The sequence below is a fragment of the Rhincodon typus genome, chromosome 2, assembly GCF_021869965.1.
Source record: "Rhincodon typus isolate 14 chromosome 2, sRhiTyp1.1, whole genome shotgun sequence".
Classification (NCBI taxonomy): domain Eukaryota; kingdom Metazoa; phylum Chordata; class Chondrichthyes; order Orectolobiformes; family Rhincodontidae; genus Rhincodon; species Rhincodon typus.
The window spans coordinates 92,829,637-92,856,445 of record NC_063333.1 but is presented as its reverse complement, the minus strand read 5'-3'; the positions used below and the strand labels follow the sequence as shown (position 1 = coordinate 92,856,445).

Below are 26,809 nucleotides of genomic sequence, written 5' to 3'. Positions count from 1 at the left end.
AGTGGCTACGCATTGTGGCCAAACTTTATCCAGCTCCCATGCTACATAAAATTTATTGGCAGCATAAAATGGCACTGTTGTTTTTCAAATTTTAATTTTACTGGTAAATATTTATTGCTACTTTGATTTGACTTTATTCACGTGCATCATCATTATATGTTGGTATTCAGAGAGCTAGATGTACCAGCCTGCTTCATGGTTGGCATGGATTGATGGTAACAGGAGTGTGAGGGACATTTCCTCTAATGTGGAAAAGGTAATGTTGTGATTTTTTTTTCAGAAACAAAAATAGAAATTGCTGGAAAAGCTTAGCAGGTCTGGCAGCATCTGTAGAGAGAAATCAGAGTTAGTGCTTCGGGTCAAGTGACCCTTCCTCAGAACTTTTTGTTTCTGATTTCGAGCATCCACAGTTCTTTAGGTTGTGATTATTTTTAATTTGTTGCAAATGTTCATTTTAGTGTTGTACTTACTACTCTGTGGGGCATAGTTGAACTTACAGTCTCAGCTGGCCTTGCCTTTTGTGCATTGTAAATGCTGTTAGCCTCAGATCACTCTGTGGGATAAGTGAACTGTTATAAATGACCTTGAAGCCCTATAAGAATCAACCAACAACCTGAGATGCTCAGGCATTTGGACAGCGCTGGCACTGCATTACATGAACTGACTATCCCCACTACCATCCCATCATACACAGGATGCCAAACCCTCACTCCTCTTGAATCCACCCCACACTCGTCCCAAGCCCCATGAATGACTCACCCTTGCCAGTTATAATCCTCCATGCAAACTGCAGTTCTCCCCTTCCTCATGCTGTAGAATTCAATAAGGAAATTTGCAGACCTTAGATATAACTGCACAAAGCCAATGGGTGTACACCACTTTTAAAGGAAGGTGAACCAGGTGGCACAAGATTCTCTTGTACTGCCCTTTTTTTCTTGAGGTTAGAACTTGATTTTAAAAAGTTTTAGATTAATAAGTATTCAAGGCATGTAAATGTGTTACAGTTAAAAGCCCACCACATGCTGGTGTAAAGTCGGATATACTGAAACCATGCTGTGACTTTGTGTCTTCATGTTAACCCACTGTTGGAAAAATCAAAGCTTTTGCCTAGTTCAGTCAACATATAGGCTGCAAATTCTGCTCTTGCTGGTTCCATAAAATCCCCCAATCCCGCAACAAATGAGTGTTTCTTTTCCGGAAAGACTATCACAGGCACATGGAACAATGCATGAACAATTTGCAAAACTTTCAAAAACATTTCTTTTATTCAAAGAAAATTAAAATTTATCAATGATGCAACTTTCTACATTTTCTTACTTGGTCTTCCCCCAATGCCTAAGTATGCCCTCTTAACCCCTCCCCTACTTTGCGTATATGTGTGGAATGCATGTCTGGCTGCTCAGATTGTACAAAAAGGGTCAGGGGCTAAGGCAGGCCCTACCGAATGCTAGCTGACTCATGTAGGAGCTGATGCTGGCTCCAACTTTGCAGGGTATCCTGTGCAGCCTGTCTTGATCCCCACCAAAAAGTGACTGGGCACTCTGAGATGGAATAGGCAAAGTTGTAATATACTGCTGTCACAAGACACAGCACTACGGCCAACGGTCTTGAGCCATTGCCATCTGGCATTTGTACACCACTATTCCTCCCCCGATCACCTCTCCCTGCCCTGCTCACCCTCAAAGACACACACAGACATATACACACACAAACACAGACTGGTGAGGGGAGCAAATAACAAAGATGGCGGTCATGGGTGGAAACTGGAGTGTTTGATTTTGATCATTAGGTCAACAGGGTAGCTGCTAAGTGTTGGCTCTATGGCCTGATTATTTTGCTTCTCCGTTTGTTTCCATTTCATGCTCTGGTAGTTGTTATAGAAACATATAAAATTATGAAAGGAATAGATAAGATAGAAGTAGAGAGGATGTTTCCACTGGCAGGTGAAGCTAGGACAAGAGGGCATAGCCTCAAGATTAGAGGGAGCAGATTTAGAACTGAACTGAGAAGGAATTTCTTCACCCAGAGGGTTGTTAATCTATGGAATTCCTTGCCCAGTGAAGTAGTTGACGCTACTTCAGTAAATGTTTTTAAAAAAAAGGTAGTTTTTTTTGAACAATAAAGGAATTAAGGGATACGGTGAGAACGAGGGTAAGTGGATCTGAGTCCACAAAAGGATCAGCCATGATCTTATTGAATGGCGGAGCAGGCTCGAAGGGCCAGGCGGCCTACTCCTGCTCCTAGTTCTTATGTTTGACCTCAAGACCACCTTTGATAGTTGCCTTATTGTAGACTTCCATTACAGTAGGAGATCTGCAACGATAGATGGCAGAAGGTACCTAAGAACACAGGTAAAGAGGTTGAAGTTTATGCTCATGAGGATAAGGCAGTTAGTGAGTTGCATGTGACAATTGTACCAAGAGGTGAAGTGAGGCAAATAGTATTAGTACATACTAAAGCAGAGGAAAGTGTTTTGGATATATGCAGAATAGGTACTTTTTAGGGATTTTCAGGCGCCCTCACTCAAAGTAAAGTGAAAGTAGACGGAGTATTGATTTGAGGATGAAATGACAAACTGTTGTCTGGGGTCAGGAGGGAGGAAAGGCTAGTGACCATCTCCTGTCATCACGAAAGATTTTCTGCAGGGTTTGTCAGTGCTGGATGGCTGTGAAGGAATTGGGAATTAGTGCCAAGGCCAACTCTCTGCAAACAGAGTAACTAATGTTCATATCCAGCTTGGTGAAAGAAAAGCCCAGTCTTTTGACAGTCAGATCTTGTACTACTTCTGCCTGTTACTTGGCACTGCTCCTAGTGGGTGTAGCTGGCAATGAACCAAGCATGATGGTGTCAGTCTGGACTGATGCTGTGGGTGAGAGATGCTTTCAAATCATTTGGTAGAAATTGCCAGCAAAACCAATCAAGCTGAACAGACTGCTGTTGAACATTGTCCAGCTGAGCTGTCCATTGTTGAGGTCTTTAAAGAGTCACATTATTGTTGCATGGAGGTTTCTTGGGAAGAATGGCAGGCACAATATCTATAGTCAAATATCACCAGGCCTGCAGCTAAAACATTGAAACTGACTTACTCAAGAGACTGTGTGGAACCATGCCTGGTGGATAAAGTAATTATAACGCAATCAAACTGAAACTGACAAAGAAATTCAAATAATTTCTCCCTCACAAAATAAAAATCAAATCCTAACCAAAACTGAGAAAATGACGTAAAGGCACAACAAGATTATCGAAAAGAAAGTCATTCTGATCCAATGCTCTACTTCTCTAAGTTGCAATATTTACTGGATTCATGGACATTCTGCCTAGAGGTCCAATGGCTGAGCATATGGGGTCCTAACATTGAGTGATATCAGGGCAGTTTGTGCAATTGGCTTTTATTGTGGCAAAATTCCCATCTCAAAACTGAAGGAGTAACTCAAGTAACCAGCAGTTACATGGTAATAATGACAAAACTTTGGTACCTTTTGCCTACCAAAAACTATGGGATTGGTTGAACAACTTGGGGCTGTGAACTGGATTTCCACCAGCTCAGGTCGTCTCTCGGTTCTCTACAGTAAAACTTTCTTCCTGAAGAAAGCAAGTCTGTCTTTCCTTCAGCAGATGCTGTAACCTGTGACTTTCAATCAGTATGTCAGAGACCTTTTTATGAGGGTCGAACCAGCCATCCTGTACACCTTGCAAAGCAATGAAAGCATTCAGCGAAGAAAGACTGAGAAGCTACATTCTGATCAGCACAAGATATACTTTACAAAATAATTGGACATTCAACTGAAATATGTGTCTTAGTCTATAATTATGGAATCCTGCATGAAAGAAGCAATGTAAAATAAATTTACGAGATTTCCACTATAAAATTTGAAAAGTACTGAATTACAAACAGCAGTAGTTCAATTTCCTAATTTATAAAAATTACAAAAATCAATCTGACATAATGTAGCAATTGTAAATTATATTGCTTAAACATGATGAATGACTCTTCATGATTAGCAGGTTTCAGGTGTATGGTCTCTCAGTCAGTTCTGGTTTCTTCAAGTGGCACCTTCTACATGTTGGTAGGTACTTTCTGCTGCCTTTTTTTTGCAGGAATGCCAGTTTGACGGAATTCTTCCCTCTCCTTTAGATATTCTTGTTTACATTCTTCATATAATGCTGAATCTTTATAACTTGTAAGAACAAGACAAACAATAGCCATGTAAGATTAATTTGTAGTAAAATGCAATGAAAAATAAACTGAAAACAAACATTTGGAACATATGGTTGTGAACATTTTTTTATAAAAGCACTTCACAATGTGCATTCAGCACTGAAAATGTTTTCATTGTTTTTTTAAAAATAAAATTTTCTAGGTTTTTTTTTGGAAATCCACACATTTAATTAAATCAGCAATTTGGTTGCAGAAAAAAAGGATGAGATTTCCTGTATCAGAATCCAGATAAAGAAGTCTTCAGGTGACAAAGTGGTGGTGAGAGTGTTAGGTGGCATCAAGCATTCTCACCATTGCAACTGTGAAATCTTGACCCATCACGTGCCAGTAATCAGAGCGTTCGCTTCTCAGCAAATCACAGGCCTTGACACAGTTGCTCTGGTTTGCCATAAGCTGCTAATGAATTAGAGGCTGCCAGCTTCTGGGTCCTGAAGACCAGGGAGGTGGCAGATTGAGGTCCTAAGTGGCCATTAATTAACTAGTTAATGGTCTTAATTAGTGGCAGATCAAGCAGTCATGAGGACCTTAATTAGTGAGGTGGGAAGGAAGGTGTGAGCTTCTCTCCAGGACCAACTCGCCCTATAATTTCTCCATCTCACCCTCTCCAGGGAGTTACACACCACGTAAACTAAAACTAAAAAGAAGCTTAATAATGAAAATCAAAACAATTTTGACCGTTATGCATACACACTTTTTATATGCCACTGTACAGTAATATATTGTACCCTGATTTGGTGCAACAGATGCTATGGCAATGAATGGGTGTCATAAATGTGGCGTGGTGGCTCAGTGGTTAACCTGCTGCCTCACAGCGCCGGGAACTCGGGTTTGATTCCACCCTTGGGCAACTAGCTGTGTGGAGTTTGCACATTCTCCTGTGTCTGCGTGGGTTTCCTCCAGGTGCTCCAGTTTCCTCCCACAGTCCAAAGACGTGCAGGCTAAATTGCTCATAGTGTTCAGGGATGTGTAGATTAGGTGGGTTACAGGGGATGGGTATGAGTGATGCTCTGGGGGTCGGTGTGGACTTGTTGGGCCGAAGGGCCTATTTCCACACTGTAGGGATTCTATGATCTGGGTATATTGTATATTCTCTCCCAAAAATGAGTAGCATGTGCTTAGCCTTTGGACTCAATGTGACCAGATTTTGATTTTGATTTCAAAATACAATGAGGCTAATGGACTTGCCATTATTTATGAATGAATGAATGGTAAAGCAACTTTGGAAAAGGGTTGGATGTGTGATTAAATCTATATATCCAAAAATTGGTGTCCAATTTGCACTGTTATGTTGTTAGCTTCTAAAACTGCATCTTGCGTTCCTACCTCAATATTGACATGCACTGAATGGTATTGAGTGGCTGTAATATTTTAATAGGTACAAACCAAACACACCACAAAAAATAACTCAACTGTAATTGTCATTTAAATGACACTGTCAGCCTTAATTACTGTCAATAAACCTCTATGGCCCTGAAAAATTAACTATTACAAGTGTGAATTCTCATTCTTTAAGGTTTAATTGTTAAGAGACAAAAAGTATAAATTTTTGATTTTAAAAAAAAACTTTCCCATCCTTTTGTTTTCTCTCCTCAGCCAGTCTTACATTTTCACCTCTCTATTTTTTTGTTTCTGAATCATATTTAAATTCACCTACTTTAGTTAAAACATCATTTCAGTCCTTACATTGTTTCTTTCTTAATTCTATTATCTGACTGGTTAAGGAGGTACACAGTGGCTTTCCATGTTCCCTTTAGTTCCACATGCTGTTTCCACCATTATCAGCTCACACTTGCAACATTCCATGTAAAACGTTTTTCCATGGAAAAGAAGAATTAATGGATGGCATCACATTACATGTCTTTATTCACATATCCTTATTTATTATTTTCAATGTGTTGGATAGTCATTTTATACTCCAAGGTGCATTAATATTTCACTACACAGTAAATATGTACATTTTAATGAGGAGTCCCATATCAAATTTATCCAGTAGAGCAGAAGATATTTGAATTCAGGTTGCATTGGAAAAGCTCAAATCAAAGGAAGATCAATTTTCTATAATGTCTATCTTTTAAAGCATTCGTTATGCCATGATTGATTTTAAAATAACTTGAAAATTTTCTGACCGTTGAGTGTAATGCAGATTTCCCTCTTGATGGGAAACTAACAAAGACAATTACTAATATTCAAAATTATGAACTATAATATGTGAATGCATCTCAAAATTTTCGTGTGCATTACAATTGCTATCTATGAAAAGGGGTTAAATTAGACTGGTTCAAGAAAACTAACCCATGTAATGGAAGTGTTAAAGTTACTTATCACTTCTTAACACCTAACATTCTCCTAATAAAAAAGATATTTTAAGAAAATCTGATCCAAAAAGCTGACTGCTGTTGCATGGAAACCAATTTTAATCCTTATTTACAGTCTGATTAAATTGTTATTTAAATTAGAGACTTGCAACAACGTTAATCCTTCCAGGGTATTTTGAACCATATTCGAAATGGTACAGCACAGGTAATGGGATTCACAAAGATGATTTGCCTTGATTCTAAAAACTGAATTGAGAGCACTGGGTCAACTGCAAAATGATGCAGGTAGAGCTTATTTGCATTTTCTTTCACTTTTTGAATTGAAATCAAGACTACCGACTAAATAAAAATAAATAATTCCTCAACTGTAAACATGTAACATTTTTCAGTTTTATTACTTTTTGCCCTTTCTTCACTCTTCTGCTGAAAGCAGATTACTTCTAATTCTGGAGTCCAGAAGCCTCTATTCTAGTGCTAGCCGCAACATGAGTGGAGACAGTGGTGTAATGCACTGGAGTAGACATTCAAAGGCTCAGGCTAGTGATCAGGGGACATGAGATCCAATACCATTACAATAATCAAAGGAAACTAAATTCAACTGAAAACACTAGAACATAAAGCTAGTCTCAGTAAAGGTGACCATGACAACTACCATCAATTTTTGCAAACACCCATCTGATTCACTAATGTTCTTTTAGGGAAGGAAATCTGCCATTCCCCATTTGGTCTGGCCCAGATGTGACTCCAGATCCACAGCAATATGGTTCACTCTTAACTGCCCTCTGAAATAGTGTATCAAGGGCAGTCAGAGATGCGTAACACCTGCTGGCCTTGTCAATGATGTCCACCCGCCATAAAACAAGAGAGGAAAAAAAAGATTTGTTTAAAGATAGCTTCTGAAAAAACTGGAAGAATAATACTTCTAACTTTTTGAAATATATTTGGTCATGGTGTACAGTTAAGAATGTAGCCTGGATTTTACAATAGTATTGATAGTGAAGCTGTTGGCATTCACCATTGTTATTCATCTGTAACTGACAGGGATGTCTGGCACAAAAGCAAATACTATGGATGCTACATATCCGAAATAATGACAGAAAATGTTGGAAGTACTCAGCAGGTCTAGCAGAATCTATGGAGAAAGAAACAGAGTCAGTGTTTCAGGTTGAAGACCGTAAACCAGAATTTCTGAAGTTAGACATTTGTATTTAAAAGTGGGAATCCAGAAGGTGTCATCAGTGATTCTGCACTTTTCCAGAGAGTGCACTGTTGAAAATCACCCAGACAGTAATTAGTTAGCAATTACCAAAGTGACAAACCTGCCATTTTACCCTCTTAGCCTGACTCAAAGTCTTTTTACAAAACATTTACACTTTGCTGAATGAGGTATAACTTGCGTTTTATGGAATTCTAAGTTCATAATTATTGCTAAGCAGCTTCACTATCCCTGAAAGAGCAACTGTATATTTGTTGTCAAAAACTTAATTATTAAGAAAATCTACATAAAATCCCCACACATCCATTCAGCCCAACCCACACATCCCTGGATACTATGGGTAATTTAGCACAGCCAATCCACCTAACTTGTACATCTTTGGACTATGGGAGAAAACAGGAGCACCCGGTAGAAATTCATGCAGACACGGGGAGAACGTGCAAACTCCACGCAGACAGTTGTCCGTTGCTGGAATCGAACCCGGGACCCTGATGCTCTGAGCCACCGTGCCACCCTAAGAAACATCTTTTAAATGTTTCTTAAAATCTTATTTTACTTTGTATTTTAATATCATGTGCATGACACAATCATTTATTTTGCCGACCAGTACAATGTAACACTTAAAAGTAAAGGAATTCAGTGTTTTTCTTTACTTCCTGGTTTGCTCTCTGAGATAATAGCAAGACATCTGGATAGAAATTGTCCCATTGGCCAGACACAGCATGGGTTCATGAAGGGCAGGTCATGTTTAACTAATTTACTGGAATTCCATGAAGACATTACGAGCGTGGCGGCAACAGGGACCCAGGAGATGTGGTGATTCTAGATTTCCAAAAGGCATCGACAAGGTGCTGCACAAAAGGCTGCAGCAAAAGATAAAGGTGCACAGTGTTATGGGTAATGTATTAGCATGGATAGACGATTGGTTAACCAACAGGAAGCAAAGAGTGGGGATAAATGAGTGCTTTTCTGGTTGGCGATCAGTGACTAGTGGTGTGCCTCAGGGATCAGTGTTGGGACCACAATTGTTTATAATTCACATTAGTGATTTGGAGTTGGGGACCACGTGTAGTGTGTCAAGGTTTACGGATGACACTAAGGTGAGTGGTAGAGCAAAGTGTGCAGAGGGCTCTCAAAGTGTGCAGAGGGATGTAGATAGTTTAAGTGAGTGGGCAAAGGTCTGGCAGATGGAGTACAATGTTGATAAATGTGAAGTCATCTATTTTGGTAGGAATAACAGTAAAAAGGACTATTATTTGAACAATAAAAAATTGCAGCATGCTGCTGTTCAGAGCGACCTGGGTGTCCTTGTGCATGAATCGCAGAAGGTTGGTTTGCAGGTGCAACAGGTAATTAAGGGGGCAAACGGAATTTTGTCCTTCATTGCTAGAGGGATTGAGTTTAAAAGCAGGGAGATTATGTTGCAGATGTATAGGGTGCTGGTGAGGCCACACTTGGAGTACTGTATGCAGTTTTGGTCTCTTTACTTGAAAAAGGATGTACTGGCACTGGAGGGAGTGTAGAGGCGATTCACTAGATTGATTCCAAAGTTGAGAGGGTTGGTTTATAAGGAGAGGTTGAATAGACTGGGATTATATTCATTGGAATTTAGAAGAATGAGGGGTATCTTATAGAAACATATAAAATTATGAATGAATAGATAAGATAGAAGCAGGGAGGATATTTCCACTGACAGGTGAAACTAAAACAAGAGGGCATAGCCTCAAAATTGGAGGAGCAAATTTAAGACTGAATTGAGGAGGAACTTCTTCAGCCAAAGGGTTGTGAATCTGTGGAATTCCCTGCCCAGTGAAGTAGTTGAAGCTTCCTCATTGAATGTTTTTAAAGCTAAGACAAATCACTTTTTGAACAGTAAAAGAATTAAGGGTTATGGTGAGAGGGTGGGTAAGTGGAGCTGAAGCCACAAAATGATCAGCCATGATCTTATTGAATGGGGGAGCGGGCTCGAAGAGCTAGATGGTCTACTCCTGCTCCTATTTCTTATGTTCTTATATAATACTTAAATGCATTTGGATGCATGGAAATCCCCTTAGCACCACATTCAACTTGATATCAGGAATAGGGAAGTGTGCGCCAAAGATCATTTGGTTTTAGTGGTTAATTCTCTTCAAGGTCAATAACAAGTACCATTGCTTTGCTTGTAACAACAAACTTCAAACCACTGTCTTTACCATAAGACTATAAGAAATAGGAACAGGAGAAAGGCTATTTGGCCCCTTGAGCCTGCTCCATCATTCAAGAGGATCATGGATAATCCAATATTCATCATGTCCACTTTCCTATGTTTCCCCTGTAACCCTTGACTCCCCGACTGATCAACAATCTATCTCAACCTTAAATGTACAGAAGGACTCTGTCCCCACAGCTCTCTGTGGCAAGAGTTCCAAAGACACACAAGGTACTGAAAGAAGAAATTCTGGCTCATCTCAGTCTTAGATTGGCACCCCTTCTTTCTGAGACAATGACCTCTGGTCGTAGACTCCAAGCTCAGTTGAAGCATAAGCAGGTTAGGGGTAGAATGGAGCTAGCTGGGGGGGAATGAATGATGGCAGCAGAATTTCTGGATAAAAGCCTAAGGGGCGATGCCCAGTACAAGCCCAGTCACTGCAGCCGCTGGAGAGGAGTAGAGCGAACCTTCACTGAATCCAGAGGTCGATCTCCTTAGATGATGTGAGGGTTCAAAAAGTGACACAAGGCTAGAGAATTAGCTGCTTAGGAACCAGCTTTATGGGCTGACCGAGTAGTAGCGGGAGGGGGAGAGAGCACAAGAGAATATGTGATATCCTTATTTTTGTGTTTGTAGTTTGTTAGGAATAGACAGCGAGAAATCTGATCTGGTAAGCAGTGGGTAAGCTTAAGTAATTTGTTCCTAGTTTATCGTTTGTATTTGGTAAAGTTCACAATGTCAGAAGAACTAAGCTCTGTGGAATACTCCCCTTGTAATATGTGGGAAATCAGGGCCACATCCAGTCTCCATGGTGACTATTTATGCAGGAAGTGGGCTCAGCTGAAGGCCCTCATTAACTACATGGAGCTGCAGGAGCTATGGATGGACTCACTATGTAGCATCTGTGATGCTGAGGATGTTGTGGATAGCGCATTTAGTGAGCTGGTCACACCACCAATAAGGGGTGCATGGGCAGAAAAGAGTTGGGTGACCGCCAGGAAGACCAGTAATTATGGACAGGTAGTGCTGGAGTCCCCTGTGGAAATTCCCCTCTCAAACAGATATCCCATGACCTCTCAGGGAAAGCAGTCAAGTTTATGGCACCACAGTTGGCTCTACTCTACAACAGGAGTGGAAAAAGAGTGGGAGAACTTCAGTATAGGGGATTCGATTTTAAGGTAAACTGACAGGTGGTTCTGATCAGATGGGCCATTGGGCTGAGGAGTGGCAGATGGAGTTTAATTTAGATAAACGTGAGGTGCTGCATTTTGGAAAGGCAAATCAGGGCAGGACTTATGCACTTAATGGTAAGGTTCTGGGGAGCGTTATTAAACAAGAAAACCTTGGAGTGAAGGTTCATTGTTCCTCGAAAGTGGAGTCACAGGTAGATAGGATAGTGAAGAAGGCGTTAGGTATGCTTGCCTTTATTGGTCAGTGCATTGAGTATAGGAGTTGAGAGGTCTTGTTGAGGCTGTCAGGACATTGGTTAGGCCACTATAGGGAGAGGCCGAATAGGCTGGGGCTATTTTCCCTGGAGAGTAGGAGGCTGAGGGGTGACCTTATAAAGATTTATAAAATCATGAGGGGCATGGATAGGGTGGACAAGGTCTTTTATCCCGTGTGGGGGAGTCACAAATTAGACAGCATACGATAAAGGTGAGAGGGGAAAAATTTAAAAGGGACCTAAGGGGCAACTTTATCGGGCGAGAGGGTGGTACGTGTATGGAATGAGCTGCCAAAGGAAATGGTGGAGGCGGGTACGATTTTTTTAATTCATTCATGGGATGAGGGCGTCGCTGGCTGGGCAACATTTATTGCCATCCTTAATTGCCCAGAGGGCAGTTTAGAGTCAACCACGTTGCTGTGGGTCTAGAGCCACATGTAGGCCAGATCAGGTGAGGATGGCAGTTTCCTTCCTTAAAGGACGTGAACCAGATGGGTTTTTCCGACAATTGACAATGGGTTTATGGTCTTCATTAGATTCTTAATTCCAGATATTTTATCGAATTCAAATTCCACCATCTGCCATGGTGGGATTCGAATCTGTGTCCCCAGAACGTTATCTGGGTCTCTGGATTAACAGTCTAGCGATAATACCACTAGGCCATTGCAACATCTAAAAAGGTATCTGGATGGGTATCTGAATAGGAAAGGTTCAGAGCAATATGGGCCAAATGCTGGCAAATGGGGCTAGATTTATCTAGGATATCTGGTTGGCATGGATGAGTTGGACCGAAGCGTTTGTTTCTGTGCTACACCTCTCTACGACTATGACTCGAAATGAGACTCTCAAATGGTATATTGTCTCCCTGGTACCAGGGTCAGGGATGTTTCAGAGCAGGTGAAGGACATTCCAAAGAGGGAGGGTGAACAGCCAGCAATTGTGCTACATCAATACCAATGACATGGGTAAATCAAAACTGAGATCCTGTAATAGGAATTCAGAGAGTTAGGTACTTGATTAAAGAGGAAGACTGCAAAGGTTGTAATCTCTGGAATACTTCCAGTGCCATGCACTATTATGTACAGGAATAGAAAATAGGTCAGATTAACATGTGGCTAAAGGGAGAGTGTAGAAAGGAAGGCTTTAGATTTTTGGATCATTAAGACAGTTTCTGAGGTAGGTGGTATCTGTACAAGCTGAAGCGTAATGGGTCCAATATCCACAAACTGAGAGGTCTGCTCATGTTCTAGGGGAGACTTTAAACTAATTTTGTAGGTAGATTGGGCACAGAGTAGACGTAAAGTTGGGGCCATGGTCCAATCAGATACAGAAGGAATAGTAGGGCAATCCAATAGGTGGAGAAGACGTGGGCATGATAAGCACATGGGAGGATGAGAAAGCAGAATTGCATCTATTTTAATGCAGGAAGCCTGACTGGTAAAGTGGACGAACTTTGAGTTTTGATCAGCATGTGGGAATATGATATTTTTGCAATCACTGAGACATCACTGAACTTACCATTGAGACATTTACCATCACTGATTCCCCCACTGTCAACTTCCCGGGGGTTACCATCGACTCGAAATATAAACCATTGGCAACAGCTGGTCAGAGGCTAGGAATACTGCAGTGAGTAACTCACCTCCTAACTCCCCAAAGCTTGTCCACCATCTTCAAGGCACCAGTCAGGAGTGTGATGGAATACTCCCCACTTGCCTGGATGAGTGCAGCTCCAAGAACACTCAAAAAGCTTGACATCATCCAGGACAAAGTAGCCTGCTTGAATAGCACTAAATCCACAAACATCCACTCCCTGCTCAGTAGCAGCAATGCGTGTACTATCTACAAGATGCACCGCAGAAATTCACCAAATATTTTTAGACAGTACCTTCCAAACCCACGACCATTTCCATAAAGAAGGATAAGAGGAGCAGATACATGGGAAGACCACCAACCTCAAGTTCCCTTCCAAGCTACTCACCGTCCTTCACTGTTGCTGGGTCAAACTGGGCATGGCTGGTCAACCCACAGCAGGTGGAGTGCAGCGGTTCAAGAAGGCAGCTAACCACCTTCTCAAGGGCAACTAGGGATGGGCAATAAATAATGGCCAGCCATCGATGCGCACATCCCACAAAAAATGAATTTAAAAAGCATGGTTGAAGGGCAGGAAGGACCACCAGCGCAACATTCCAGGGTATAGAAGTTTCATGTGGGTTTGAGGGCAGGGGAAGTAAGAGAAATCAGGGAGGTCGTATAATTGGTAAAAGAACCATCACTGCAGTAATGAGGGAGGATGTCCTAGAAGGCTCTTCAAAGGAGGCCGTCTGGGTAAAAATAAAAGAGGGTGAACACTTTTCTGCAAGCCTCCCAAAAGTCAAAGGGAGATTAAGGAGCAGGTATCCAGGAAAATCAGAGAGATGTAACCCATGTTGCTTCGGGAGTGAGGGAAGTGATTGCTGAGGCCCTGGCAGACATTTTATAGTGAAATGAGAGATGACTGGAGGATAACTAATGTAGTTCCTTTGTTCAAGAAGGACAGCAGGAATAGGCCAGCTATAGACCAGTCAGTCTGATGTCTGTGGTAGGGAAATTACTGGAAAAATTTCTGAGGGACAGGATTAATCAACAATTGGTAAGGGATTGATCAGGAATAGTCAACACAAGTTTGTTAGAGGGAGATCCTGTTTGACTCATTTAGTTGAGTTTTTTTAAAAAGCTGACTAAAAATATTAATGAGGGTGGTGCAGGTAATGTGGTTTACATGGACTTCAGTAAGGCCTATGACAAAGATCCCACATGGAATGTTGGTCCCAAAGGTAACAGCCCACGGTATCCAAGGCAGGTCGATAACATGGATCCAAAATTGGCTTGAAAATAGGAGACAAAGTTTGATGGTGGCAGGTTGTTTTTATGATTGGAAGCCTGTGACTAATGGTGCACCACAGGGATCAGTGCTGGGACCCCTGCTGTTTGTTATATACAATAACAACTTGGATGTGAACGTACAACTAGTAAGTTTACAAATGACACAAAAATTGATGGTGTTGTTGATAACGAGGAGGATGGTTTCAGGCTACATTTTGATACTGATTAGCTGATAAATTGGGCAAAGCAATGGCAAATGGAATTTAAGCCTGCTAAGTGTGAGGTGATGCATCTTGGAAGGTCTAATAAGGCAAGGATATACATAATGTATGATAAGTGTCTAGGGTGTACTGAGGAACAAAGCAACCTTGGTGCTCAAGTCTATAGATCTCTGAAGGTGTCAGCACAGGTAGACAGGGTGGTGAAGGCATCACATGGGATGCTTGTCTTCATTAGTCAGGGTGTAGATTACAGGAGTTAAGAAGTCTTGTTACAACTTTATAAAACATTGGTTCGGCCTTAGATGGAATACTGTGCATTGTCTGGTTACCATACTATCGGAATGACGTGATTGCACTGGAAGGGGTACAGAGGAGTTGCTTGGGATAGAAAGTCTCAGTTATGAGGACAGACTCGATAGGCTGGGTTTGGTTTCCTTGGACCGGAGAAGGATGTGAGGGGATCTGATCGAGGCATACAAAATTATGAGAGGCAGAGATACAGTAGATTGTGAGAACCTCTTTGCCCTGGCTAATGCGTCTAAGACCAAAGGGTACAGGTTTAAAGAGGGAAGTAGGTGGTTTAGAGGGGATCTGATGAAAAACATTTTTCACTTAGAAGGTGATAGAAATATGGAATGCACTGCCCTAGAGAATGGTGGAGGCAGATACTCTTGCAACATTTGAGAAGCATGTGGACAGGCATTTAAAATGCCAAGGCATAGTAGGCAACGGTCCAAATGCAGGTGAGGGATTAATGTTGTTTGGCGTTTGCTGGTCAGCATAGGCACAGTAGGCCGGAGGGCCTGTTGTTGTGCTGTATGTCTCATATGAAAGGAAGCATCCTCTTAGCATTTACCCTGTCAAGCTCCTTAAGAATTCTACATGTTTCAATGTTTTTAAATTCCAGTAACCTTTGCTTATAAGACAATCCCTACATACTGGGGATCATCCCAGTGGACCTTCTTTGAAGTACCTCCAATAGACAATATCTTTCCCTAAATAAGAGGAAGAAACTGCTCAAAGTACTCCAGATATGGTTTCACTGGCACCTTGCACAGTTGCGGTCAGACTTCCATATTCTTGTACTCTAACCCCCTTGAAATAAGGGCCAACATTCCATTATCCTTCCTGATTACCTGCTGCACCGTTGTGCCAGCTTTCTGTGTTTCATGTACAAGTATCCCCAAGTCTCTTTGTGTTGCTGCTTTCTGAAGTTTTTCTCCATTTAAATAATATTCTGTTCTTTTGTTTTGCCTTCTAAAATGAACAACTTCACATTTATCCACTTTACATTCCATTTGCCAACTTTTTACCCACTTACTTAACTTTTGAATGTCTGTCTGTAAATTGTTTGTATTACTCATGTAACCTGCCTTTCCACCTGTTTCTATGTCATCTGCAAATCTGGCTACAGTACATTCGTTTCCTTTCTCCAAGTCATTTTTATTGTAAGCAGTTGTGGTCCCAGCAATGATCCTTGTGGAACCCCACTGTTCATAGGACACCAACCTGATTTAAAAAAACACTTATCCCCATTGGCTGTTTACTGCCCATGAGCCAATTCTCTATCCATGCCAATATACTACCTCCAACAAGGTGGGCTCTTATGACTTAACCTTTTGTGAGGAACCTTGTTGAATGCCTTCTGGAAGTCCATCACAAGACATCTACTGGTTGCCCTCTATCCATTCTGATTGAGACTACCTGGAAAAACTCTATTAAATTAGTCAGACATGATTTCCCTTTCATGAAGCCTTGTTGACTCTGCTGGATCAGATTATGATTTTCCAAATATTCTGATATTACTTCCTTAATAATTGATTCCAATACTTTTCCAACAATAACTGTTAGGCTAATTGGCCTACAGTTACCTGCTTTTTGCCTCCCTACATTTCTAAAGAGGGGTGCCACATTAGCAGTTTTCAATCCCCTGGTACTTCTCCAGAATTCAATCATTTTTGGAAAATTACAACTAATATCTAAATTTCTGAAGAAGGGTGCCGACCTGAAACATCAGCTTTCCTATTTCTCTGATGCTGCCTGGCCTGCTGTGTTCCTCCAGCTCCATATTGTGTTATCTCAGACTCCAGCATCGGCAGTTCTTACTATCTCTAATCTCTATAGCCATCTCTTTTAGCATTCGACAAAGTGAGACATCAGGGCTAGGGAACCACTCTGCCTTTAGCCCCATTAGTTTGTCTAATACTACTTCTCTAGTGATAGTGATGGTATTTAACTCCTCCCCTGTATATTTTAGCATTAATGGGATGTTTGAAGTATCTTCCAACATAAAGACTGATGCCAAATGTCCATTTAATTCCTCTGCCATTTCCTTGCTCCTCATAACCATCTCCCCAGATTCATTTTCTAAGGAGCCAATGTTCATTTTGGCCTCTTTCTTCCATTTTATATATTTAAAGATGATTTTACTGCCTTATATATTTCCTACTGGCTTGTCCTTGTGGTGAATTTTCTCTGTCTTTATTATCTTCTTAGTCCTCCTTTGTTGGATTCTGAATTCATCCCAGTCTTTGGGGCTATCACTTTTACCTCCTTATATGCTCATTGTTTCAACTTAATATTCTCCTTAACTTCCTTGGTTAGCCATGGTTGGTTTATCCCTCTCTTAGAATCTTTCCACCTTACTGGGATATATTCTTGCTGAGAGTCACGGATTACCTCCTTAAATGCCTGCCACTACTTGTACTGTCAGTCCTGCTAATTTATCCACCCAGTTAACTTTAGCCAACTCTATCCCCATTTCATTGTAATTCCTTTTAAATTAAACGTACGTGGGAACTAGATTTAAATCTCAGCCACATCCTCCACTTGATAGTAAAAGTCCAATTTTTCACAAGTCCTTGAGTTATAGTTAGGATGGATAGAAAATTGGTTAGCAGACAGGAAACAAAGAGAAGGAGTAAATGGGTGTTTTTCTGAATGGCAGGCAGTGACTAATGGTTTACTGCAGAGATCTATACTTGGACCCAGCTATTTACCATATATGTCAATAATTTACATGAGGGAAAGAAATGTCATCTCTCAAAATTTGTAGATAACACAAAGCTGAGTGGAAAAGTGTACTGTGAGGAGGATGCAGAGATGTTGCAGTGTGATTTGGACAGGCACAGAATAATGTGGATAAATGTGAGATTATCCACTTTGGTAGCAAAAAAACGAAAGCAGATTATTACCTGAATGACTGTAAATTGACATGTTCAACAACACCTGGGTATCCTTGTGCACCAGTCACAAAGTAAGTGTGTAGGTGACGCAGGCAGCAAAGGAGATAAACTGTTTGTTGTCCTTCGCAGCTAAGAGATTTGAGTACAGGAGCAGGATGTCTTGCTGCTTTTATACAGGGCATTGGTGAGGTCACACCTGGAATATTATGTGCAGTTTTGGTCTCCTTATCTACATGATATAGAGGGAGTACAGTGAAGGTTCACCAAATTGATTCCTGGGATGGCAGGACTGAGGTACAAGGAGAGACTGAGTCGGTTCGGCGTTTGGGGTTTGAAAGAATTAGGGGATATTTCATAGAAATCTATAAAATTCTAAGAGGTCTAGAAAGGCTAGATGCAGGAGAGATGTTCCTGGTGGTGGGGGACTGCAGAACCAAGGGTCATAGTTTAAGGAAAAGGGGGAAACCTTTTAGGACTGAGCTGAGGAGAATTTTCCTCACCCAGAGAGCGGTGAGCCTGTGGAATTCAGTGGCTGAGATGAACATACGGTGTTTTCAAGAAGCGGGTAGATATAGCTCTTGTGGCTAAAGGGATCAGTGGACATGGAGGGAGAAAAGCGGGGTTAGGGTATTGAGTTCGATGATCAACCATGATCGTATGGAGTGGCAGAACAGGCTTGGGGGGTCAAATGGCCTATTCCTGCTCCCATGTCTTATCTTTCTGTGAAAAGGGGAAACAAAGTGTGTGAATCAAAAAAACTCATGATCCTTTGAAGTATTTGCTTTGTTGCATAGAATGTACAGAGCCTTATTTGATTTTGCCACATTACAATTGGCCTCAAAATGCCTAAGTTTACAAGGCTCTTAAAATGCAATATTTCTGTCACAGTTAAAATTAATGCAGGGCTGGAGAGTGGGAGAGAGGAAAGCCACCAAAAATATTGTTTAGAAATCTTGCTATCAATTATTTTGAGTGACATAATAATATTTATAAAACACAGGCACCAGATAATAAAAAATGAAAAACTATTACTCAAAAACAAAAACTGGTAAATGTAAATAAGAAAATCTGATTTTAACAGGGACAAAGTTTCGAACAGACAAAGTTTCAAACAAAGAGAAAAAAAAATGCACACGCGTCTGGTTTCACACCATATCAAAGTTGCATCACACGCTATGACCTCTTTTGACACTAGCAATGCTCCTTTGCTGGATTCTCTATGCAAAGTGAAAGTTGCTCATTTCTGGCCATTTGCAGACAATAGCAATTTCATACATTTTCTCCTCAGTGTCTCACACCTGGTTAGCCTTTTTATGAAGCCTTTACTGTTCAAGTAATTGAAAGCACTTACATTTCTCACTTTTTTTTTTAAACACCTTAACATAAAATTTCAGAACTAACCAGGATTTACAAGTTCAGTATTTTTAACCTTTAGCCTGGTGAACTGCAAAACAGAAATATGCATTCAGCAGATTATACATGAAGTGAATGTGTAATTCTATCAGCATAGAAAGCAAGCACAGGGTTTAAAATGTGGAAAAATGGTTAAAAAGTCTTTGGTAATGAAGAAAAATCTAATGGGAAAAACATCGTTCTATCTTTCTGTGCTTCAAATATATATCTGTTTCAATAAAATACAATGGTCTTGACAGTGATAAAGTATCCCATGACTGAAGAGTGAGTTCAGTAAAGAGAGTTTTTACTAACATCTATCTAACTCTCAATGTTAATTTTAAATTAATGACTCCACAACCAGATGAAATAATCTTTTCATAGTCAATGCCATCAAACCTACTCATAACAGTAGAAACTCCTAATCAAGCTCTTTACCAACAGAAGTAGACTCTTTTGTTATCATTTAGTTCAGAGAAAACTAAAACGATTCAGTTTTCATGGAAAACAATTTCTAGATTTTTAAAAAATCAATGAAGAACGATTGGTGCTCACTCTTCATTATGCTTACACTCAGAATTTTAATAGACATCTGAACTGTAATTCATTGTCATTAGACAGCTTAAATGGTGGTTCTGTCACTCATATGAACAAGACAAGCAACGATGTGTCTCCTCAAAGTGAATGCAGAATGCAAAAGCTGAACCAGAAAACTAAAGTTAGAATGTTTCATTTCCTGGCCCATTGAGTCTGCTCCGCCATTCAATAAGATCATAGCTGACTCAATAACTCTTAATTCCACTTTCCCTTAATTCTCTTATTGATTAAATATATTCAAGGCTGAATTAGATTTTCAATGATCAAGTCTCTGCAGCTCTCTGCAGTAAAGAATTCCACAGATTGACTACCCTCTGAGAAAAGAAATTTGTCTTAAATGGGTGATCCCTAATATTGAGATCATGCCCTGTGGTTTTAGATCTCTCACAAGGGCAACAACCTCTTCACATGTATCCTGTTAAGCCCCCTCAGAATCTTATTTGTTTCAACAAGGTCTCTTAATCTTCTAAACTCCAATGAACACAAGCCCAGGCTACTCAACCACTCCTCATAAGAAAATCCCTCCATACTCCTAATCAACCTAATGAAACTTCTGTGGACTGTCACCAATGCCAGTATACCTTTCCTTAGATAAGGGAATACTGTTCACAGTATTCGAGGTGTGGTCTGAACATTGTGTAGTTTTAACAAGACCTACCTATTTTTATACTCTATTCCCTTGAAATAAAGGCCAACAGTCTATTCGCCTTCTCTGTTACCTGCTGAACTTGGATGTTAGCTTTTTGAGATTCATGCACAAAGACCCTACATTTCCATAGTCTCTCTACATTGCAAATATTTCAGTTCGTCTTCCTGTCAAAGTGCATAACTTCACATTTTCCCACATTGTATTTCATCCACCAAGCTCTTGCCCAATTTTAATCTGTCTGTATCCCTCTGCAGACTCTGTGCGACATCTTCACAATTTGCCTTCCTGCCTATTTTTTGTGCCATCCACAAATCTGGTGACAGCACATTCACTTCTGTCACCCAAGTCATTAACATATATTGTAAATACTGGTAGCACTAGCAGTGATCCCTGTGGCACTCCACTAGTTACAGCTTGCCATCTTGAAAATGCCCCTTTTATCCCAACTCTGTGTCTGTCGGCCACAGCAGATGATGCAATTTGAATTCTAAATAGTTTGGAATTAAAAGTCTAATCATGATCATGAAAGTAAAGTCAATGGTTGCAAAAAGCCATCTGGTTCGCTACTGCCCTTTTAGGGAAGGTATTCTGCCATCCTTACCAGGTCTGGCCTACTTGGGACTCCACATTCACATCAACGTAACTGACTCTTAACTACCCACTGAAATGGCCTTTGTGACCCATCTGTTAAAGGGCAACAAGGAATGAGCAACAAATGCCAGCCTGGCCAGTGACACTACATCCATACAAGAATGAAGGAAAAGATAAATTAATTAAACTCTAACAGTTGAAATCTGAAAGAATGAGATTCTACACCTATAAAGGTTAATTTTCAGTGTTGCAGAAATTGTTTAGCAGCAATTAAAATTAGTCACACTGTAAAAAAACCACTAATGCTTGAACATATACCCGCTAATCTTTTCTCTGGATCGTTTAGTGCGCATTAAAGGGTAGACTGCCATAACTTTGTAGCCCATGCATTTCAATAGCGAGCCACTTGGTCAAGCAATGTCATAGCAAAGCTTGTGGAGGGAGACAGTAGCTGTGACAACTGCTGCCTGATTTCCACATTCAACTGTGCATGTGCGGGTGCTGAAAATTGCTGTCCAATTTACTGCATATTAACAGTGGCAATAGCCTCACTGTTGTCCTCATGGCAAAATCCAGCCAATTTGTTTACTCTTCTCACTGCTAGTCTACACTGCTATATTTGATCCCGCAACTAAAAGAAACTTCTCAGATGACTAAGGTAAGCAAACAGTTCTCACAATAGTGGTGATTATGTCTATTTGTCCAGATTCTGGGAGCCACTTCCGGTGCAGTTAGCTCAAACTGAAATTCTTAATTGGCAAAATTGTCTTCCCCCAAATCAAAATTCATAGCTTCATATACATTCCTACACTCTACAGCCATAACCTTTTTCTGTAACTAAGTGCAGAAGGATTACAATATCCATTTTTCAGAGCTCTAATAATATTTCAAAGGGATGCATGTTCATGTTAGCTACAATTAGAAATATCACAGCTGGGTAGTGACAGTGAATCCCTGAATGGGTTACAGTTTCAATCTCAGTAATTTAAACACCAGCCATCTCAATGAGATTAGAGGGGAAGCAAGAGTGGTCATAAGTCTTTTCACTTATTACAGAATTGCTCATAACCTACTATAAATCTTGGTTTCGTGCAAGAAAGGAGCAAAGGAGAAGTATACTTGAAATGTTATCTTTCTTTAATATATAAAGAAAAGTTATTTTTCAATTTATTTTCCAATTAGAATTAGGAGAAAGGCTAATTTATTAAATCTGTCCTTCACATGAACTGGGTGTGTCACAGGAACAGTACGTCCCTTCACCCGAGAGACATGGATTTGTACCTAATAAAACCTGGATAGGTTGGATGAAAGTCTAACTTTGATGCAGTAGTTTGTATTTGACGCGCACTGTGTAAGAATAATCCACATTTTTGTTTTAATCTACAGTATGTGGGTGGCCAAATTTCAACGGCTATTCTCACTAAGGGATTGCATAATGCTAGTGCGTAAAATAGAAATGACATTGTGGTGCAACAAGAAATGTAGAATATACAGATCTGGAAAAGATCAATTGGGTGCCCCATTCTTCAGAAGGACAATTTAGTTTTAAAGGAATTTTAGTTTCCAAAATAAAGTCCTACCTACCTCCTCCTTTTAATCCATACAACAGATTCAGCTGCTACTCAAAAAAAAAGCACTACACGGAATAGACGACTGTTCAGGTCAGTAAAAGTTAATAGATCTAATTCAGAAGAAGTTTGCTGCTATAAACCACCTAAAGTCTGAAAACCCAAATCAATCCACCTAGGGATAGTAAGAACTGTTGATGTTGGAGTCAGAGAAAACACAGTGTGGAGCTGGAGGAACACAGCAGGCCAGGCAGCATCAGAGGAGCAGGCAAGCTGATGTTTTGGGTGCTGAAATCTCTGTTGTTATCTCAATCCACCTAGGTCATGCATAGAATGCGGAGAAAGGACTCTGATCTCAGACCAGCCTCAGTTAAAATCCACATCAAAGCCCTTGAATCTTGTACATCAACTCAAATCTCAAATGCTTACATTCATGTTTGTGTTCTCTGAAGCCCTTTTACATTTGTTCATACAATGCATTTTGTTGGGCAACATCAATGCATGAAGATTTCTGCCCTTGCACTGGGAACAATGAAGGTTTGTGGACTGGGGCAGTTTGTTTTTTCTCAACCTCTGTTGCTTTGTTGAATTAGGGACCAGAGGGAATTCTAATCAAATAGACCCATCTCTCGCTGGCTGTGTAAAGGTCTCCTGCTTTGGGGATGTGCTCTTTTAAAAGGAGTGGGCTACTTAGAAGGGGTATCAGTCTTCAGATCCAGATAACCTGATCTGGAAATGACCCATATCTGCTTCAGAAGATTGAAGATGCACTCCAATATAACAGGCCAACAATGTTAATCTATCTGCCCTCTAAATAGTACCAGGAGGCAACCAGTTGACTGTTGCAAAATAACGAGAATGTTTGTCAGATTCCCCAGAACATTGTCTGGATTATTTTTTAATCCTTATTCATGAAACATGTGAATTGTTGACAATAGCAGTAGGCAGTGAAGAACTGACAATATATTTCCAAGATGAGTTGTGATTGATGGGGAACGTGCAATTTATGATGTTTCCACAGATGTGCTGTCCTTATTCTTTTAGGTGATTGATGTTGTGGATGTGGAATTTTCTGTTGAAAGAATATTGAGTTGCAGCAGTTCGTCATGTAGATGTTAAACATTGCTGTCACTGTGTGCTCGTATTGGAGGAAGTGAATGTTTAAGGTGGTAGATGGGGTGCCAATCAATCTTGCTGCTGAAGAGCTTCTTGAGTGTTGTTGGAGTTGCCCTCATCTGGGCGAATCAGAAGTATTCCATTGTGCTCCTGACATTTTTTTTGCAGATAATGAACAAGATTTGAAGTGTCATAGAGTCATAGTCATAGAGATATACAGCACGGAAACAGTCCCTTTGGTCCAACTTGTCCATGCAGACCAGATATCCTTTATAAATCTAGTCCTATTTTGCCAGCATTTGACTAATATCCCCCTAAATCCTTCCTATTCATATAGCCATCCAGATGCCTTTAAAGGTTGTAATTGTACCAACCTCCAACACTTCCTGTGGGAGCTCATTCCATATACACACACTACTCTCTGCATGAAAAAATTGCCCCTTAGGTCTCTTTTAAATCTTTACCCTTTCACCTTAAAATCTAGTTTTGGACTCCCCCACCCCAGGGAAAAGACCTTGCCTATTTTCCCTATCCATGCCCCTCATGGTTTTATAAACTTCTATTAGATCACCCCTCAGTTTCCGATGCTCCAGGGAAAATAGCCGCAGCCTATTCAACCTCTCCCTACAGCTCAAACCCTCCAACATCTTAATAAATCTTTTCTGAACCCCTTCTAGTTTCACAACATCCTTCCTTTAGGAGGGAGACCAGAATTGCACGCAATATTCCGAAAGTAGCCAAACCAATGTCCCTAAGACAATAAGACATAGGAGCAGAAATTAGGCCATTCGGCCCATCGAGTCTGTTCCGCCATTCAATCATGGCTGATAAGCTCCTCAATCCCATTCTCCTGCTTTCTCCCTGTAACCCTTGATCCCCTTGATAATCAAGAACCTATGTATCTCAGTCTTAAATATACTTAATGACCTGGCCTCCACAGCCTTCTGTGGCAGTGAATTCCATAGATTCACCACTCTCTGGCTGAAGAAGTTTCTCCTTATCTCCATTCTAAAAGGTCTTCCTTTTACTCTAAGGCTGTGCCCTCGGGTCCTAGACTGTCTACCAATGGAAGCATCTTCCCAACAGGCCATTCAGTATTCTGAAAGTTTCAATTAGATCCCCCGTCATCCTTCTAAACTCCAATCAGTATAGTCCCAGAGTCCTCAAACGTTCCTCACATGTTAAGCTTTCCATTCCAGGGACCATTCTCGTGAACCTCTGAACCCGTTCCAGGGCCAGTACATCCTTCCTGAGGTATGGGACCGAAAACTGCACACAATACTCTAAATGTGGCTTGACCATGGCCTTATAAAGCCTCAGTAGTACATCCCTGCTTTTATATTCAAGTCCTCTTAAAATAAATGCCAACATTGCATTTTCCTTCCTGACTACTGACTCAACCTGCAAGTTTACCTTGAGAGAATCCAGGACTAGACTCTTTGTGCTTCAGACTTCTAAATTTTCTCCACATTTAGAAAATAGTCCATGCTTTTATTCTTCTTACCAAAGTGCATGACCTCACACTTTCCCACGTTGTACTCCATCTGCCACTTCTTTGCACACTCTCCTAACCTGTCCAAATCCTTCTGAAGCCTTGCCACCTCCTCAATACTACCCGTCCCTCCATCTATCTTTGTATCGTCTGCAAACTTCACCAGAATGCCCACAGTTCCTTCATTGAGATCATTAATGTACAAAGTGAAAAGTTGTGGTCCCGGCTCTGACCCTTGCGGAACACCACTTGTCATCGGCTGCCATCCTGAGAAAGACCCCTTTATCCCCACTGTCTGCTTTCTGCCAGACAGCCAATCTTCTATCTATGCTAGCACCCTGCCTCTAACACCGTGGGCCCTTAACTTACTCAGCAGCCTCCTGTGTGGCACCTTATAAAAGGCTTTCTTGAAGTCCAGGTAGATAACATCCATTGGCTCTCCTTGGTCTACCCTGCTCGTTACTTCCTCAAAGAATTCTAGCAGACTTGTCAGGCGTGACCTCCCCTTGATGAAACCATGCTGACTTTGCCCTATTTCACTATACATTTCCAAATATTCAGAAATCTCATCCTTTACAATGGACTCCAAAATCTTATCCACGACTGAGGTTAGGCTAATTGGCCTGTAATTTTCCATCTTTTGCCTTAATCCCTTTTTAAAACAGGGGTGTCACATTAGCGATTTTCCAGTTCTCTAGGACCCTCCCTGACTCTGTGATTCCTGAAAGATCACCACTAACACTTCCACTATCTCTTCAGCTATCTCCTTTAGAACTCTGGGGTGTGGTCCATCTAGTCCAGGTGACTTGTCCACCTTCAGGCCAATCAGTTTTACTAGCACTTTTTCCTTGGTGATGGCCATCATACTCAGCTCTGCCCCTTGACTCTCTTGAATTTTTGGGATTTTATTCGTGTCTTCCACTGTGAAGACTGACCAAGTAATTATTCAGTTCCTCAGCCATTTCCTTGTTCCCCACTACTATCTCTCCACCGTCATTTTCCAGTGGTCCAATGTCCACTTTTGCTTCTCTTTTACCCTTTATGTCCTGTACAGATGCAACATGACCCTCCAATTCCTATACTCAATGCACTGATCAAGAAAGGCAAGTGTACCAAACACCATCTTCACTATCCTATCTACCTGCAACTCTACTTTCAAGGAACTGTGAACCTGCACTCCAAGGTCTGTTTGTTCAGCAACACTCCCCAGGACTTTACCATTAAGTGTATAAGTCCTGCCCTGATTTGCCTTTCCAAAATGCAACACCTCACATTTATCTAAATTAAACTCCATCTGCCACTCCTTGGCCCAATGGCCCATCTGATCAAGATCCCGTTGTATTACGAGGTCATGGGACAGAATTTCGCAGTCTCCTGCAGGTGGGTGGTCTGTTAAATTCTGTGGGTGCCTTTCTAGCTGCATTCATTTCAGTCCCCAGTCTAGCATGTCAGGACCACATCCTACCCAGCCACAAATGTTTAGTGGGCAATAGGTGGGATGCCTAGCATGTATGCTGGCTAGGGTCTTAGTGAGAAAGGGTGGAGGTGGATATGTCTCATGGGCACCCTTTCTTGATTGGAGATACATCACAAGGACAAAGTACAAAGAACAAAGAAAATTACAGCACAGGAACAGGCCCTTCGGCTCTCCAAGCCTGCGCCGATCCAGATCCTCTATCAAAACCTGTCGCCTATTTTCCAAGGATGTGTGTCCCTCGGCTCCCTGCCCATTCATGTATCTGTCCGGATTC

The 26,809-nt window shown here is 40.9% G+C and overlaps 1 protein-coding gene across 1 annotated transcript in view; it reads right to left on the bottom strand.

Moving 5' to 3' along the window:
• Window positions 1–1,241: 1,241 nt before the first annotated feature.
• cmc1 (C-x(9)-C motif containing 1) overlaps window positions 1,242–26,809 on the bottom strand; it is a gene marked incomplete at its 5' end in the record, with an annotated part of 28,858 nt that continues 3,290 nt past the window's right edge. The window contains one exon of the mRNA XM_020516880.2: window positions 1,242–4,178. Within this exon, the coding sequence (XP_020372469.2) occupies window positions 4,058–4,178 (121 nt within the window). The remainder of the gene's footprint in view (window positions 4,179–26,809) is intronic.